Genomic DNA, 18,040 nt, shown 5'->3' with positions numbered 1-18,040 from the left:
GATTACTGGGTGCTAATCATGAAAATGAAAACACGGAAATGGCTCCTTGAGAGGTTCTGTCTGAAGCTCTTTTGTTGAGTGCTCTGTGAAGTCGCAGGTTGATGTATGAAAAACACTGGACAGACATTCAGTACACTGATGCACTGTTCAGGATAAGCCAGACCCTGTAATGGCACTTCTGTGGGAGGAAAATACTCATTCAGAGTGCAACACAAAATTGACTCCCATCACTAAATGACAATTGCAGAAGTGATTTAATTTGCATTAGCAGTCAGCAATTTAGCAAAATTAGGAATTAGTTGGCAATAAGGCATTTTATTTGAGCATTTGTGTCTTCTTAGGAAGACTCACTCTGAAAGATAACAAGCTGTTTAACTTAGCCTATGGCTCAATACAACTAGGCCTGCAGCCTTTAAATCTAATTTAAAAGATAAGAGAGAGATGGATGTTTTGGTACTATATAAAAATATGGAATTGGTATGTTGGCAAATAAGAAATGGCGACCAATTAGGCCTAAAACTGTAAATTAGGACTAAAGATTTTAACCTTGATGCTAAAACAAAAGTTCATGACCATGTCATCTATCAAGGTCACTGCATATACACAGTGATATTTCCATTAGTTTTAGATGAAGCATTTTAACATTTGTGACAGCAAGTAAAAAATAAAATAAAATAAAATAAAAAGAAAGTTGAGAGAAAAAAAAACACATGAAAACTTCACTACCCACACGCCCTTTCTGCTTTCGCGTGTGGTTTAATCCTCCGCGGCTTCCGTATGGTGTCGTGGCGCTTGTGGAGTGCGAAGGCGAAAGTACAGCGGCTCTAAATAGGAAGATAAGCAAATATTTGTAATAGGTACATTTCTTTCAAACTGCAGTGATCGATATCATATAAAGGTTTCCGGCTGATAATGAGGCGCGCAGGTTTGAGTAAGTAACTGTTTCTCTTTATATTTCGTTATATTTGAATCTTATGCTAAGCTAAGTTCTTAATTCAAATAGATATCAGTCACAGTTTGAGACATTGAACAAACACTGAATGACCAAATCATATGAAAAAGTTAACCACAATGTCCAGGTTTGGAGAACCATATGAATAAATAACGGTACGAGTCTGATCTGAGGAAGCCAGTAAGTTAACCGGCTAACGTTAGTTTTCTCTGTATCAGAACTGTTCCATAGGTCAGCTTCACATAGAGATGTTTATATCAGATGAAGAATGAGTCTTTGTTTTTGTATAAACACACTTGGCCACTGCCACAATATAAATATGATTTAGACTCCTTCCATATCGTTTTAATAAAAAGAACGATCAAAATATCATTTAAAATCTGTTCTTAGATTTTGACTAATAAATAATTAAAATAAATATTTTCACAAGAATTAAATTATGAAATTATATATATATATATTTGTCTTGTGAAGACCAACAAGATTTAATTAACAGTTTCTCGTTTTTAGATGTTCAGTAGTTTCTGATGAATATGTAAACCTTATTTGAAGTTAAAAATGATGTGGTAAACTTCCTCAATTACTAACATTTAAAATAGATTGCGGTGACTGGATATTAGATTTTACAATACTGAGAAACACCAGTCTTATCTAGCCAATTTTCCCTGTTTGCCGTTTAGGTGAGGGCGGCCCTCCAGGCAATTACGTTGCAAGTGGATACAGTGTGTATGAGGAGGAGAATGAACATCTACAGGAGGGACTGAAAGCTAAAGTACATGCACTTAAACATGTAAGTGGACTTAACATATTTGATTCTATATTTTTAATAACCGATTTGCACAACTGTCCTCCCTCTCTCTCTCTCTCTCTATAAGGGAATTATATAAAGTATATAGCATTAAATATATAATACATACTAATAAAGCTTCATGCATAATAATTACAACAACAAAAAAATAGTTAGAACTCTGTGAGCACAATTGTTCTATACAGCTAGGTTATGGCAATAACGTGTTGAATCCTAAATAACGTAGGTTTTTTACATCTTTTTCAGCTTTCAATTGATATTGGAAATGAAGTCAAGTACCAGAATAAAATGTTAGGAGAAATGGTAAGCGATGGGAATTGATTCTACTCTCTTCATCAAAACACTTATCTAAAAAGCTTAAACATCTAACGTTTGTTTCTCCTCAAGGACTCGGACTTTGACTCAACTGGAGGTCTGTTGGGAGCCACCATTGGTAGATTGAAGCTCATCTCCAGGGGAAGCCAAACCAAGGTGTACTGCTACATGCTGCTGTTTGCCCTGTTTGTGTTTATTGTCCTGTACTGGGTGATCAAACTGAGGTGATCGTAGGACTGATGAGACCTTTCGTTCGTGCCATGCTTATTTGAGGTAGAGGGTCAGAATCCTCACAGAGATGACGAGGACTGAGGTTATTGAGGAGTACGAGAGTGCTTTCTTTCCACTGGACAAGAAGTTGAACCATTGATTGACAATGTGCACTATGAGACAAAAATCTGTCCTAACCCACCATTAGTGTTCCCCGAGGGGAAGGGATAATGCTAGTTGTCTAAATCTTATCACAAAAAATATTTTGAAGATTAACAACATGCATCTTTCCTTCTTTTTTTCAGAAATAATGACCTTTGTTTAATGGTATTATTCTTTTAGGAGAACTTCAGTGATATAAATGTGTGCTAATTTATATCTTCTATAAGGATACAGATAAATGCATTTAAAAGAGTAGCACGAAACAGCACAGTAGTTCTCTAATCATATAGTTGGAAGTAATGGTTGTTATGAGCTGGTTGGTGGTGTGAAATATATATAAGAGATATTATGCCTTTAGTTTCCTTTCTTTTACTGTGAAAGTCTTACAATATTCTTGAAAGAGTTGCCACAAAATTGTATGAATGTAGTGTTCAAGTGGCTGATCTTCAGATTGTGAAAACCATACTGATACGAGAGTTTATGTGCAATGCAGATGTATAATTATGACCATATTGAAAACAACCCCATAATTCTGTGTACTTCAGAAATGTCTTAAGTTATTTTGAAGTTCTTGTCCAATCTCTTTTGGTCTCTATGGTTAAAATAATGCATGGTTAATTTTTTTTTCTTTTGTAAATAAATGTCATTTTTCAGAGAATTATTACATAAATTCCTTTAAGTTGTCAACTTGAGTCGTGTCTTTATATATCCCATTTATGCTTCTCAGAAATCTTACAACAAGCTACTGAAGAATTATGAAAACTTTATTTTTTTCATGCATATTAACAAACATTCATATAAAACTATAATCAAAATGTACATATGCTACATATAACTACATATAAAGTTTTTCATCAAGTCTTTATTAAAATACCTTTTTTTTTTTTTTACTGCAAGCTACAAATCATCCATCTTAAGGTTGTTAATGGCTTTTATAACTGATATAACTACAGTTCATTTATATTTCGTGTCATATTCTCCTTTTAAGGGCACTTTGTTTTTCAAAGTGAACTCATATTGGTGATGTCATTTCTTGGGTAGAGTGTCCATGTACTTGCATATGATTGACAGCATCACCTCATCAGCTCCTGCACCAATGGACATCAACCTGGAGTCCCTGTTAAGAAAAAAACAGATCAGATATATCTGTATCCAATATTTTACACTTTTATAAATCACTTGGAAACTGGATTCACTGCATTCACACTTGACCTGGCTCTTCCCGCTCATACTCATGAGTATATACATGCAATCCAAACCTGTTGCTTTTAAATGTCACTAGATGTCACTGCAGCTCTGAGAGCACATGCATGTTCACCTCATTCAGATAAGAGAAACTGACCTGTAGAACCTGCTGACCAGGACGTCACTGGTGAAGCCCATGCCACCCCAGTACTGGAGGCAGCTGTCACCAAGCTCTCGGGCCAGTCGTCCTGCCTTCAGCTTGGCCATTGACGCCAACTTTGTCACATCGTTTCCCTTAATGTACAAAGCTAATGAAAGTGCACAGGGGTAAAAAACAAACAAATTCAGAGGTATTCGTTTTCAGGCATACGCGCTGAGGTTCAGCTCCAATTTTTAATTTCACAACCTGAGGGAGGAAGAATGAAAATGGACTGATTGCAAGCAAGTGTTCACACCATTTCTTTCCATTATTAATTCAGAAATTGGTGGCTCTGTAGACCTACCAGACCCAAACCCATGAAATTGCATAGCTGCCTTGGCCTTTAAATTCATTCCGGAATAATTGAAGAAACGGTCGGACTCACCTGTGGCGCGATGCAAAAGGGAGCGCAACAGCTCGATTTCTGTCTGCAGCTCAGCCAGCCTGAAGTGAACGACCTGGTGGTACAGAATCGGCTGATTGAAGATCTTCCTCTGTCTGGTGTAATTAACGGTCTCTTGGACAACTTTCTCCATGGTCGTCAGAACTTTAAAAACAAGGCATAGGAAAAATTCCCATGTGTTTTTCAGCAAATTATATGATTGAGGAAATAGCTGGATTTCAGGAATGCGAAAATGTTTGCTGATGATTTCAAAAGACCCTCCAGAACATGTCAGACCTTTTTCTTCCTTGATGTTTGAAGCAAAACACACAAGTTTGACTCATGACTCATTAAACACATTCGGGCCTGAGAGGATCTGACCTGGCTTGTAAAAACACAGGCACTACTGACATTAAGACACTGACGTCATGCCGTGCCAGTGAAGAGAAATGTTTGATGTGTGGGAGTCGGAAAGGATAACTTACTATTGGCCACTCCCCAGAGTCGCTCCTCCTGGAATTGAAGCATCTGGTACGTGAAGCCCATTCCCTCCTGCCCTATGACGTTTTTGCAGGGCACACGCACGTCATCGAAAAACACCTCTGCTGTATCTGATGACCACATGCCCATTTTATCGATCTTACGTGCGATGTGAACTCCTGCGGACGTACGGTAAAACATTAGCATGTTTTCTTTGGCAGTCAAAAGACTATTTTTCCAAAAGTTGTGTGCTTTTGCATTAAGTCTTACCTGGCAGATTCATAGGTAAGCAGATTAGGGATTTGTTCTTGTGTGGAGGGCCATCGCTGGTATTGGCCAGAAGGCACATCCAGTCTGCCTGAGTGCCATTAGTAGTCCACATCTTTCCTCCATTAATGACGAATTCATCTCCTTTGCGCACAGCTTTAGTCTTGATGCCTGAAGGAGACAGTGTTTATTTCCAAATTAGACTCTTTAGATCAGTGGTTCTCAGCCAGGAGGCAGAGGCCTACTATGGGGCTTCAGAAAGCTTCCAACTGGGCCACGGGGTCACTTAAAATGATTTAAATAATATATTATTATTCATATAAATATTATTATTATTAATAACACTTTTACCTAATTAAAATGCTAAAAAAAAACATTTTCCCCCAACAGTAACTATTGTTTTTATTAAAGAGCTAGTTCTTGAAACTTCCTGGTGTTATTTTATTTATATACTATTACAGTATTTTAATATTTTAAGCTAGTTTCTATTTTTATATTTTCAGTTTACATTTTAATTTTTAGTATTTTTTATTTTATTTTTTATTTTTTACATTTTTTTAACAAAAATATCAAAATTTGAAACAACACCAGTTAAATTAAATTTTTGTTACACAATTTTTCATAATCAAACTTGACTATTTATGCTTAAATATGTTATTTTACTATTGATTATATAATATTATAGTATTAATTAGTGTTTTTATTAATTTCTGTTGTACTATTTTATATTCATATATAGCTTTGATTTCTTTATTTAGTTTCAGTGCTTTAACTTATTTCACTAATTTTGTTTCAATTACTGAAAATTATTTTTAATAGTTAAAGTAGTTTGTTAACAATAACAATGTTATGGAATCACAAAATGAACTGTGGTTAATTTAACTATATCACCGCTCCCAGTTTCTGTTAATAAAAAAGAAGAAAACAACCAGCTTTGCCATAATTACAGCAGAGATATTAGAGGACATTGGAGGATTTTTGCTTGGACAAAAAAGGACCCTCAAGCCAAAAAGGTTGAGAATCACTGCTTTAGATCATACTTGGCTTAAATATAAAATTAAGTAATATAGTACTCAAAACAACTGAAAAATGGATCTGCATCCCCCTGTGTGGTATTCCCATGTAGACAAGCCTTTTAATCTCCCTGGCCTGAAATGCTTTGATATCTTCATTTGGGAAAGTAATTCATTTTAGATTTGCATCTGGTGTATGTTTACATCTTGTTTAGAACACCCCCATGGCAATATATACATAATAGATACATTATCTCCAGCAAAATACTTACTTGCTACATCAGAGCCGGCCCCTGTTTCGCTCACCCCGAGGCAGACCACTATGTCTCCCATTATGGTGGGCTGCAAGAACTCTTTCTTGAGCTCTGCAGAACCAAACCTACAACAGCACAGAGGTCACAGTCACATCCTTACAGTTATTTTGTGAGTGTCGTAGCAACAGTGATTAAAAGCTCGTAAGACAGCATGGGCTACAGAAGACACAAACATTTTACTAGCAGCAAATGCAATTTCAGAAACTGTTCCATAGGGCAGAATCACAAAGACTAATCAAAATCCCTGATTTTCTGAATCCAAACAGCCAAACAGAATATGCACAGAAAAATGAGTGTTTCCAGAGAGTGAGCACAGTGCAGTAATATCCCCTCAGTGACAGCGTACAACCTGCAGCAGTCAGAATATATCAAATGCTAAAAACAGGAAAAGGAACCATCCTGATGACTACAGTATTTTTTTATAATAAGTGATAGGTGATTTCATTTGTTTTAAGAGTTTATCAACACATGGTGAAGCAATACCTCATTCAGAGTCTACTGCAACATTCTACTAAATCAAATAAAATAATTTTCCTATTCAGTTTTTTAGCCTTTTCCCTATAGATAAATAAATAAAAACACAGAAATGAATAAATAAATAATAAAAAATAATTTTAAAAGCAAAACTGCATAATATATTTTCTCATAAGAGCATATATCTCATATATCTTAAAATAAGTTTATTTTTCTTACCCTGTTTTTCCCAAACCAAATTCATTTTTATTTAGCAAAAAAAAATAAAAAATTTCTCGCAGATGGGTTTACTACAATAAATCAAGATATTTCTCAAGTATTAAAACATTTTTTTTTTTTTACTGGAAAACATGTAAAAGTAATTTCAAAGTGAGAGATGAATATTGTGAGATAAATGGCATTTAATGACAGGCCAACAATGAGACTGGCTGTTCAAAATAGCTTAATTAGATACTACCGTTACATTTTCCACTGTATAAATTATGCATAATGTGCACAATGCAAAGTTTCTTTATGTAAGGAAGGCCATAATACACTGCACCCAACTACACCTTTTTGTCTGTGTGACGAATGAACCAAAAGTGATTATCATGATTTTTTACCATCTCTTTTAATTATTATTTCATTATTGTCATTATCTCACCAACAACTAACCTAAAAGTGCAAAATACCATTTTTTTATCAATACAGTAATGCAGTGTCCCTCACGTGCGCAATGTGAAGAGCAATGTAGCACACATCTGGAAATTATGATGGAATAATGTCTGATGTTTTTGTTACTAATTTTAAAAAATAGTAAGCCGTTTACTTAACTGGTTACTATTTAAAGGTTAAGCAGGAGAAATACCTGGCCAGTGCAGGTGTAGCCATGTCACTCTGCACGCCGATGGCCATGGGAATTCCTCCACAGTTGATGTTCCCCAGTTCTTCTGCTACAGCCACACTATAGCTAAAGTCCAACCCCAGACCTCCATACTCTGCAGACAGTGAAGAAAGAGGTAAGTGAATGTCCAGTGAGCAGATCCCCTGGATGCTTCATCTCTTCTTTTTTTGTTAATAAGCATGTAAATATTTGAAATGAATTATTTAGACAAATATCTCAACATTTTGATCACAAAGCAGGTGTAATTTAGATTATTTCTATCATATCTTCTGCAGCATTAATCTGAACTTGCTTACTTCAGTACTGAAGACAAATATGCATCATGTAAGATTCGTCTACATATTTTTGCCATGCAGTAATCTAAAACTTGACATGCCCTTTTCACACCCCTGCGGTCCATTTAGTCATCATTATAACATACTACAATGTCTTGCGCAAACTATTACATTTGACCGTAATAAAACCATTACTGTTTCCCACGATACTTTCCTTGTTTTGCATTTATTCATGTCATTTCATGTTCCATTTCACTTAGCTTTTTTCTTCAGGAAACAAATATTACGACATTAAGGAAATTATTATATTATGTGAAAGCAATAATGGCAACAATAATGCTAAAAAGCAAGTCCTTTAGTGACTGTGCTGAACTCTACACTCACTTCCCCCATGTTTTCTGTCATCAGGTCCCACAATGGTCGTGGACAATATTTGGTGTGGCAAAATAAGGAAGAGAGAAGCCAGAGAGCAGAGGAAACAGATACAGCTGCAAAGGAACAGCTGGAGTCCAACAATTTAGTATCCGAACAGACGATCTGAGATTAATCTAAATAGAAGGTTTGTTTATCCTGACCACAAACTAGCTTAACTTACCTTAAGGAGAACAACATTTGATTGGTACGTAAAACACTGTGAAAGATTTCCACATTATAATGCAAATATTATGTAATAGTCTTATATGGGTTTGTATAGTATGAAATACTAGGAAGCACAGTTGGAACAGGATGTTTAATGTTTAAGGATCTGTGCTTTACGAAGGACAGCTATTGGAAGGTGGTCAACATTTCCATTCGCTGTGTGCATGTAAATATTTAAGTTTTTTTGGTGGAGAGTGATTCTCCTGTTTGGTGGCGTAACCTTTCGCAGTACATTTAATCAACACATAGATGTGAAATGAGAGATATTTCAAAAGAAACGAGGCCATGTACACCCACATGTTGTGGGAGTAAATGTCAAAAGACTGGTCAGTTTGGATAAGAATGGAGTCTTACTGTCTTATCTGAGGTTGCCAGGGTTGGAAAAACAGTCAATCTGGATTTATGCCAGTGTTCTGCAAGGTTTTGAAAACGGCGATTTCATGAGGAAGTTGTTATGGGAACTAGCAAAACTCTAAAACAGGGACTCAAAATACCGTATATCACTACAAACCTAGGATCATATAGCATTGTGTGCATGTTGAAAATGATACCGATGATACAGTTGAGGTCAAAGGTTTACATCCACCTTTCAGAATCTTCAGAATGTTAAAGGGGTCATATGATGCAATTTCAATTTTTCCTTTCTCTTTATTAGAAGCTCTTGGTGCATAAAAAAGATCTGTAAAGTTGCAAAGACTAAAGTCTCAAACCCAAAGAGATATTCTTTATAAAAGTCAAGAGTTAACCACACACCCCAAAACGGCTCGTTCTAACACGCCCCCACATGTCTACATCACGATGTGGGAAGATTTGCATAATGCCACCCAAATGTTCACGCAAAGAAAGAAGGCGTAACTTTTATTCTCGCTGTTGCCAACGGTGCCATTTTGTGGAGACGCTGTTTCGTTGTGAAAGCGAAAATACTTTGTTTGGTCTTCCAAAAGAGGACACAACTAGAAATCAGTGGTTAAGTTGTATTTGCAACACTGTTCCAGAACAGTTCAACCCAAATATTTAGTGTGCAGCACATTTTATGGAGGACTGTTTCCTGATCCTGGGAGAGAAGACTACAATGCCGGCACTTCTGACTCACAGTCTATAAGTACGTTTACATATGTAAAAGATTTGCCACTGATGATTAAAACATGAGTTTTGAGCAGTGTAGAGCAGCGGTTCTCAATTCCAGTCCTCGCGCCCCCCAGCTTTGCACATTTTGTATGTTTCTCTTATGGCTTCAGACGTTTGTTCTATTCAAACGTAAGTGCCCTGCGAAGTGGACAACACAGTATACTCCGCCATGATTCCATTTCTAAGCAAACGTATATGTTCCATTCAAAGTGCATTGTAGTGTGCGAGACGTGAATTTAAATTGTATTTATTTACAGAAGTATATGATGTCACATTTGTCCGTGTGTGAAGACATTGCACAGCGCGAATCCGTGAATGAATGTTCCGAAGTGCAGTAAACTTCAACAGATTTCCCCTGCTCAGGGAGTAAGGAGCAATGAACACTGTGTAGGGACCATGTCAATGGGAACACAGTTCATGTACGAAGCTCACTTCTAACGAGCTGATTATCTGAATCAGGTGTGTTAACAAAGAGAGACATGGGGGGTGCGAGGACTGGAATTGAGAACCACTGGTTTAAAGTAGTGCTTGTTGTTTGTCGTTTCTCCGATCACAAATGCAGACATGGTTTCGTTTACGCGGCGTTATGCAATGCAACGCGTAAAAACACTGTATCAGTCATTATAACCCATAATTATGTCCCCACTGGATGCAACAAATGGCTAATTTGTAATGGGTTTTTATTGTTTGTGTCCTGTGGCACCAGTGTTCTGACTGAGACACGCATAACAACTAAAATGAGTAAATGAGTTGACATGTAGTCCACAAGAGAAAATAATAGTTCACTGTTCAAAAGTTTACATCCCCTTGATTCTTACCTAAATGATCCACAGCAGGTTTTTGTTTATTGATAGTTGTTCATGAGTCGCTTGTTTGTTCTGAACAGTTGCTGGGGGGGGGGGGGGGTACATTTTTCTTATTTTGCCTAAATATCTTTTTTTTTTTTTTTTTAATTTAGTACTGATCTTCAAAATATAGTTACATGATTCCCTGAAGACAAAATAAGTTGAAATTCATTTTTGTGAATTCTGTCTTCAAAAATAAAATTGCAAAAAAAAAAAAAAAAAAAAACATTTCTGTAAACAAGTATGGTTTACGTTTTGTTTTACAGTTTAAAAGTTGCTTATAATAGGTATATTCAAAAAAGCAAGTTGCAATGTGACAACTTATCTCGAATAATACAACAACGAACCCTGCTGCTAAGTAATGTGTGTTCATTGAACTAACCATGGAAGTGAAAGAAAAATGCTTACATTCAAATAAAATGGTGCTGGTTTCTATAAATGTAAAAATGTAAACTTTATAGTCACTGATGATGGTGGATTTTGAAAATAAAAATAGCTCAAAAACTCCAAATCTCGAGAGTGAGCGCACAGACGAGAGATGAAAAATAGTGTGTGTACAGGAAAAGCTACGCTTTAGCCTACAGCAGTCAAGTCACAATTCACCTAAACAGATTTTACGTTATTGTTTAGAGACTTGCTGGTGTATCTGTGCTGCACATATCAAAAGAGGTGAGGCAACGCTTCGAGTACTAATCTTCTCTCTAAGAAGAGTCTGTAAATCCAGCCTGCTAATGCAGAAGTGTCAGTGTCAGCACTTCTTAATGCAAGTGCTGCTCTCCATTGACCTACAGATTTATGAAGCTGCTTCCCCCAGAGCATCCATCCACCTAGAAATTATACTGAATTGTATTCTTAACATTTAATTACTAAAACTTTTGCTCTGTCATAAAAAATAAGAAAAATTGTAACAAATTGTAAGGATATAATCTGCATGAAATTTAGAAATGATTGTTTGCACAAGTTCTTACAGTCCTAGATTTGGATTGTATATTTGTTGATGTCTTCATTTCAAACATACCAAGATAATCTGTTGTACATTCATAAAAATGCATAGAAGAGTGTTAAAAACAGGGCAAAAAATACTTCAATTTGAATTTTACATTTCACTGAGAGCCTGTGGGCTTTTAAAATTTGCACAGGCACCAATTGTATTTCCTTTTGGTTGTTCTTTATTCTTCTCGTGTGTTGGGGTTTATAGCAACGCTTTGAACCGTATGGTAAAAAGTTGTGTACTGACATTTTGATATGTGTACGGCCACAAATCTATTTTGTGTTACAAGGTGTTTTCCACTGTTCTCATAATTGCTTCTTGGAGCCATGTTGTTATTTTGTCATGAATCCATCTGTACTCCCATAAAAAACTAAGACTCTTTAAGGGCACCCTACAATCTTCTTTTTCTCTGCTTTTCTGAAGAAAGTTTCTTCGAACTGTGATTCTGTCATTATTGGAAAATCAAAATGTTCCAGTTCGTGCTTTAAACGCATATTTTTCTGTGGAAGAGCAATATTTTTCACAAATGTCTTTTTCAACCTGCTGCTTTCAATGGGTCACATCAGGTTTTCCTTGATCTTGTGCAATAGAACAAAATAGATAAGTTTGGAACTAAAAGAAAACCTGCTTTAAGTTGCACAAACAGCTTGTGCTGAAATTGTGTTCTGGCATCAAAATCTGAAACATGTGAACACCCAAACTGGTTATGTAGCACCTGCAGCTCTGTATATAGCATTCTTTTGAAGGACCCAGTTTTAGGAAAGAGTGGTTGAAGATTTAGGGTTATGGTTAAGGTTAAACTTCTGGTTTAACTCTAAATGCCAGAGAGTTGAAGGAAATTAGCACGAAAAACTAATTTATGACAGTTTTGGTGCAAAAGGGGGGGGGGTAATACAAATATAAAATACAAGAAAAATGGGTCACTTGTATGCTTATGGTAAATCTGAAGTAGTGAATGTTTACTTACCTACGGGTTTGTTGACTCCTAGAAATCCTGCATTACCCAGGATTTTGAAGATCTTATGAGCAGGAAATAGCCCTTCTTCTTCCCATTTATCTACATATGGGTTGATCTCTTGATCAATGATCTGTAAAACATTCAATTTCAAACATAGATCAGAACGCTTTATCTGAATCCTGTAACCAAATCTAAAAATGATCTGACATGGATATGATCTGATTCATAGGGAAATTGGGCATTACATTAACACCCTGTTTGCAATTAAACATTTATTCCACTGAAGCAGGATTTTACGATAAATCAATTTACTGGAGGAAACATCTGCGCTGAAACACACAACATAATCTAAAAACAACACGACAGAAACTGGGAAACAGTCTAAATGTTTGCATAAATGATCCATAAAAATAATAGAGACTGAAGTCTGGAATTCCTATAATAAGCAATGAATCACAAAAGCTTTTCAAAGTAACCAGAAATATCAACAAGTAATTCAGTATTTAATTTCTGACAGACATGTTGCCTAGCAATTAACTCACAAAGTGTAATGACGATTTGAATCCAGTTCACGTCATTTCCTGATCCATACCCTTCCACTCATCAATTCCCACTCTCTCTTTATATAACAGTAACAAAAGGCCAAAAATAAAGACACATTCATGTCCCTTCAAGCTATATAGAGTAATATAGCCTTACAATAGCTTGCTTCCTTGAAAGCGGGACCAGACACTAAACTTCCTTTTGAGTCACTTCAAGACGCCTGCCTGTTGTAATAACCATTGTGAAATATAGTAAGCGTCTGCAGCAGTACTCCATGTACATTTGAACCATACAAGCACAGCCAAAAATATATTCCTGACAGACGAGCGACATTTACAAAAAAAAAAAAAGTTCCATAAAGGTATGAACCATTAAAAAAAAAAAACTGAAAATATGTTCTATATTTATGATTTTTCCAAAGCCATGCAATGTACTTTTGAGAGGGGCAGACTGAAATTTATAGTTATTATTAAACAAAATTATTGCCTTCTGCTTGCTGTTAACTGGCAGTCTGGACATTCTGCTTAATAACTGTCCCATAGAAACTGACACATATTCCAAACATAAAGGTGAGTATTTTGGGCTAAACTATTAAGTTGAAAACAGATGGAGTAGAAGTCTCTAAAACAAATGCAATTAAAAGTCAACAGACCTTGTAATACTCATTGTACGGTTTCAGTGTCTGATCACAAGAACACTATAATGTTGCAGTGGGGGAGTCAAAGGAAAGTAAGGCAATTCATTAAAATCTACTTAAACAAATGAAGCAAAAAAGGAATTGAATTATTTTCCCAATAATGCATTATGTGAGCAATAAAAGTAAGCTGATGAGCCACTAATTTTAATTCAATTAAGGCCATACATTTTTTCAGCTATGGAAATGAGTCCTCTTGAGCTAATATGTCATGCTTACTTGTTTAATGAGTACAAACTGAGACAAAAACCTGTTTCAGTATGAGCTGTGAAAGTTAGAAAAATAGAGGGATGAGCACCACATTTCCCCAAAAACATGCAGACATGCTGCTACACTGGCCAACAAAAACGTCCTGACTCAAAAGCAGTGTTCACAAGACAAACAGTGTTTCAAATCGAAAGGAAGCCAGGGGTCAACATCACACTAACAAACTCAGCGTGAACTAGTTTCAATTTCTTCAGCAGAAGGAATTGGCGGGAAAAACTGGAAAAGAACATATAACAGAAGAATCATATTTAGTATTGGTTTACTCAAAACCCAGAAAACATTGACTGGATAATACGGTCAGAAAGGAAGGGTGGTCCGCCCTGTTCGAACCTACAGTACAAGGTTCCTAATTCAGAATAAAGTTAGGTGATACATTCCACAATTCTCTTGTCGGTCCGAGCAGAGAATTGTTTGGTGGAGTCCAGAACTCTGACTTATGGTTTGTCAACACTTTATGCACCCAGAAGACATGACCATTGAACTAATCTGAATAACAGTAAGTGATGTTTCCTGGAAGCGGTAACCCTATTTGTGCATGAAACATTTAGATTTTTTTTTAATCATACTCCCTTTATTTCAATCTGAACAGAACTGACGCGACTTAAGCATTACATAAGATTAATACCGTGTGAAGAATTTCATGTCATGAGTCATGAGATGACCTTGTGAAAAAGTGCATTTTACTGTAAGATACTTGTAGCATGAGTAAAATCTGAAAAATAAAACCAAGCTCGCAAATATTATGCACTGTTAAATTTCACACCAGTCCTTCCTTTTATATAGATGCATAATAACATAACATGCTTCTAAGTCAAGGACTATTCTACCTTGTTTTCAATGTGCCACTGTCTCTGGTGAGTTCTTTTAATAAACTCCCTCCCTGAGCTTCACACTATGGCATTGTTTTCATTATTCGTTGCTTTTTCTGTTTTCCACTTATATCCTTCCTGATACTAGCCTATTCTGACACACTTGAAGCCGCTGGGAAAGAAAACTTCCTTCCCCAGCCCTGTAACCCTTCCTAGCCTACACAGTTGATATAAAAGTATAATTATAATGACTTACAATCATTTAAATCTTCTTAATTCAGATATAATTCATGTTAACATTTATCACATGCCTTAAAGAAGATAATAAGGTATAATGGAAAGGGTATTTTTTCACTCTTTGGAGAAAAGCCTTGACCTTGCTAACTCAAAAGATTAGCTATTGGAAAATTAAATGTGACATTTAAAAAAAATAGAGATGGCGAGAGATTACTAGATGACTTATAATAATCAAGCATAACATTTTTGGGGGAAATAAATACTTGTTTTTTTTAAATATTTAGAGTAATGGAAATGACAGCAAAACAATAGCTTTATCATAAAACATTCAAACTGTAATTTTAATGTTAATTAAATGTAAATGAAAATTAAAAACTATCTATTTGGTAAAGAAGGATTAAAAAAAACTTAGTGTGGAGTTGACAGGCCATAGGCCTACGCAACATGAGCGTCACGTGACAATATGAGCTTCCTGGAAGCATCAAAACAAAGCGGTTAATCTTGACAATTCAACTGTTAATCGAGAAAATGTATCTTTATATCAGAAACTCCGTCATAAAATCGTTTAATTATGTCAGACACTGACAATAACATCCCAAGCAATTCATACAACCGACCAGTTGCAATTTAGCAGAGAAATGCAAGCTATAGTGCGTGACCTCTTACCTACATTCACTTGCTGAAAAAGATTCGACCTGCACATTAATTTGTGTGTAATAATCAGGTAGCAAGATACTTTATCGACATTCATATCGACAGAGAATTATACAGTTATTACAGATACAATACAATAGCACGCGGCCATATCTACCTTTCTCAAAGATGCTTTTAATGCATAATGTTCCTCTGTGTAGATAACATGTTCGATATTGTCGGTAGAAACGGATGCTTTCGGATTGGAGGACGCTTTATCTGACAAGTGCCGTTTGTTGCAGACAACAGTTGTCTTAAGTAAATTGCGATTCAAAGCCAAACTAAATCTCAAGACGCGCAGTGCCATTCTGACAAGTGTTGATCTGCGCATGCGCATTAGACGACTCACGTAGCACTCGAATGTACAGTACAGTAACTATGCTATCAGTACGGCCAGAGCCATAGAGAGAGAAACATTACTATTTTTAATCGACTTCTGCTCATCAAGCCTGCATTTATTTGATCAAAAATACAGAAAAAACAGTAATATTGTGAAATATTATTACAACTTAAAATAATAGTTTTCTATTTGAATATACTTTAAAAAAATTATTTATTCCTGTAATACAAAGCTGAATTTTCAGCATCATTACTCCAGCCTTCATTGTCACATGTAACATCCAGTCTATCACATGATCATTTAGAAATCATTCTAATATTCTGATTTATTATGAGTGTTGGAAACAGTTCTGCTGTCTAATATATTGATGAATAAAAAGGTTAAAAAGAACTGCATTATTCAAAATAAAAAAAAAATTCTAATATATATATTCTAATAATATATTTTCTTTACTATCACTTTTTTTTATCAATTAACACATCCTTGCTGAATAAAAGTATTGATTTTATTTAAAAAAAAAAGAAAGAAAGAAAAAAAATTACTGACCCCAAATTACTGACCAGTAGTGTATATTGTTATTACAAAATATTTATATTTTTAAAAAATAGCTTCTTTTTTTTTTTTTTTTTTTTTTTTACTTTTTATTCATCAAAGTATCCTAAAAAAGTATCAAATGTTCTAAAAAAATATTAAGCAGCAGAACTGTTTTTCCAACTTTGATAATGAATCATCATATTAGAATGATTTCTAAAGGATCATGTGATAATGATCCTAAAAATTCAGCTTTGCATCACAGAAATAAATGATAATTTAAAGTATAATAAATTTAAAAACAATTATTTTAAATTGTAATAATATATCACAATATTACATTTTTTTTTTTCTGTATTTTTGATCAAAAAAAATGCAGGCTTGATGAGCAGAAGAAACTTCTTTCAAAAACATTAAAAATAGTAATGTTTCCAAACTTTTGGTCTGTACTGTATATATATATATATATATATATATATATATATATATATATATATATATATATATATATATATATATATATATATTCTGCCTGAATTTGATAATCTGGAACAGTTCACTGTGTATTATTACATATAATTATATTATATGTATTAGGCCTAAATAAAAAAAGCCTATATTAATCAAAGCATTATGAAAAAAATGACAAGTACAGAAATCTCAATAAGAAAAATGTATATTCCAATATCAGGAAATATTATTTCTATCTCTACATAGGATTAATGATCTACTGTGTTAATTCATTTAAATTCCTTTAAAACTCTATTAAAATTGTTTAACATTTGTTTAATATTGTATTAACATTTTAAAAAATCAACTAAAATTTAAGTAACAGCAACAATTTATGATTGTAACGATATTTATGCTAATGTTATAACCTCCAGTAATTCACCTAAACACCCATTTCTCATTATGGCATATATTAGCCCTTGTCAATAGACTTATAAAGTCCCTAAATGCATATTTCCCCCATTTGAAAACTGTCCCAGATTACCCAAAGCATGCTGTCCTACATTCTCAATCATATTTGATAATATGGGACAACAAGGACAATTTTAAAAGAAAAATTAACTAAAACACATTTTCGGCTCTTTAATGCATAATTTGTTGCTTGATTACATATGAACATAACTTGACAACAATTAGGAACATAAATGACAGATTTATTTCCTTAACATTAATCTAGTCACTGAGCTTTTCATGCAGTTCCCAGGGGAGCTTCTTGATTGACAAGTGCCCTGTCCCTTTGTGTGGAAACACCCCCATGAAGTTATGTGATTGCAGTCACATGACATCCATGCTAAAATTATAGTAAAAGTCCTGTTGTCTAAATTTTGTTAGAACAGGAAATAAACACACTGCATCTTAGGTGTACCAGATTACTCAATGTCCCAGATTACCCGAGTTCACCCTATTTATTTCTACACTAAAACTGTGGTAACAAAA

At 34.8% G+C, this 18,040-nt stretch overlaps 2 protein-coding genes across 2 annotated transcripts; one reads left to right on the top strand and one right to left on the bottom strand.

The window, feature by feature from the left end:
• Positions 1–748: 748 nt before the first annotated feature.
• On the top strand, positions 749–2,746 carry LOC109046615 (BET1 homolog). The gene is made up of 4 exons (XM_019064366.2): positions 749–931; positions 1,633–1,742; positions 2,007–2,063; positions 2,148–2,746. Exons 1-4 carry the CDS (start codon positions 913–915, stop codon positions 2,301–2,303), a joined length of 342 nt encoding a protein of 113 aa, XP_018919911.1. The 5' UTR covers positions 749–912; the 3' UTR covers positions 2,304–2,746.
• A 444-nt stretch (positions 2,747–3,190) lies between these two features.
• On the bottom strand, positions 3,191–16,080 carry LOC109046952 (probable acyl-CoA dehydrogenase 6). The gene is made up of 9 exons (XM_042744986.1): positions 15,842–16,080; positions 12,490–12,610; positions 7,609–7,738; positions 6,246–6,352; positions 4,964–5,131; positions 4,699–4,872; positions 4,217–4,378; positions 3,790–3,940; positions 3,191–3,564 (listed from the first exon to the last, which is right to left on the bottom strand). Exons 1-9 carry the CDS (start codon positions 16,058–16,060, stop codon positions 3,474–3,476), a joined length of 1,323 nt encoding a protein of 440 aa, XP_042600920.1. The 5' UTR covers positions 16,061–16,080; the 3' UTR covers positions 3,191–3,473.
• Between the last annotated feature and the right edge of the window lie 1,960 nt (positions 16,081–18,040).

This window comes from Cyprinus carpio, chromosome B19 (genome assembly GCF_018340385.1).
Source record: "Cyprinus carpio isolate SPL01 chromosome B19, ASM1834038v1, whole genome shotgun sequence".
Lineage (NCBI taxonomy): Eukaryota > Metazoa > Chordata > Actinopteri > Cypriniformes > Cyprinidae > Cyprinus > Cyprinus carpio.
Note: the sequence above shows the minus strand (reverse complement) of the source record. Positions and strands in the feature narration are given on the sequence as shown.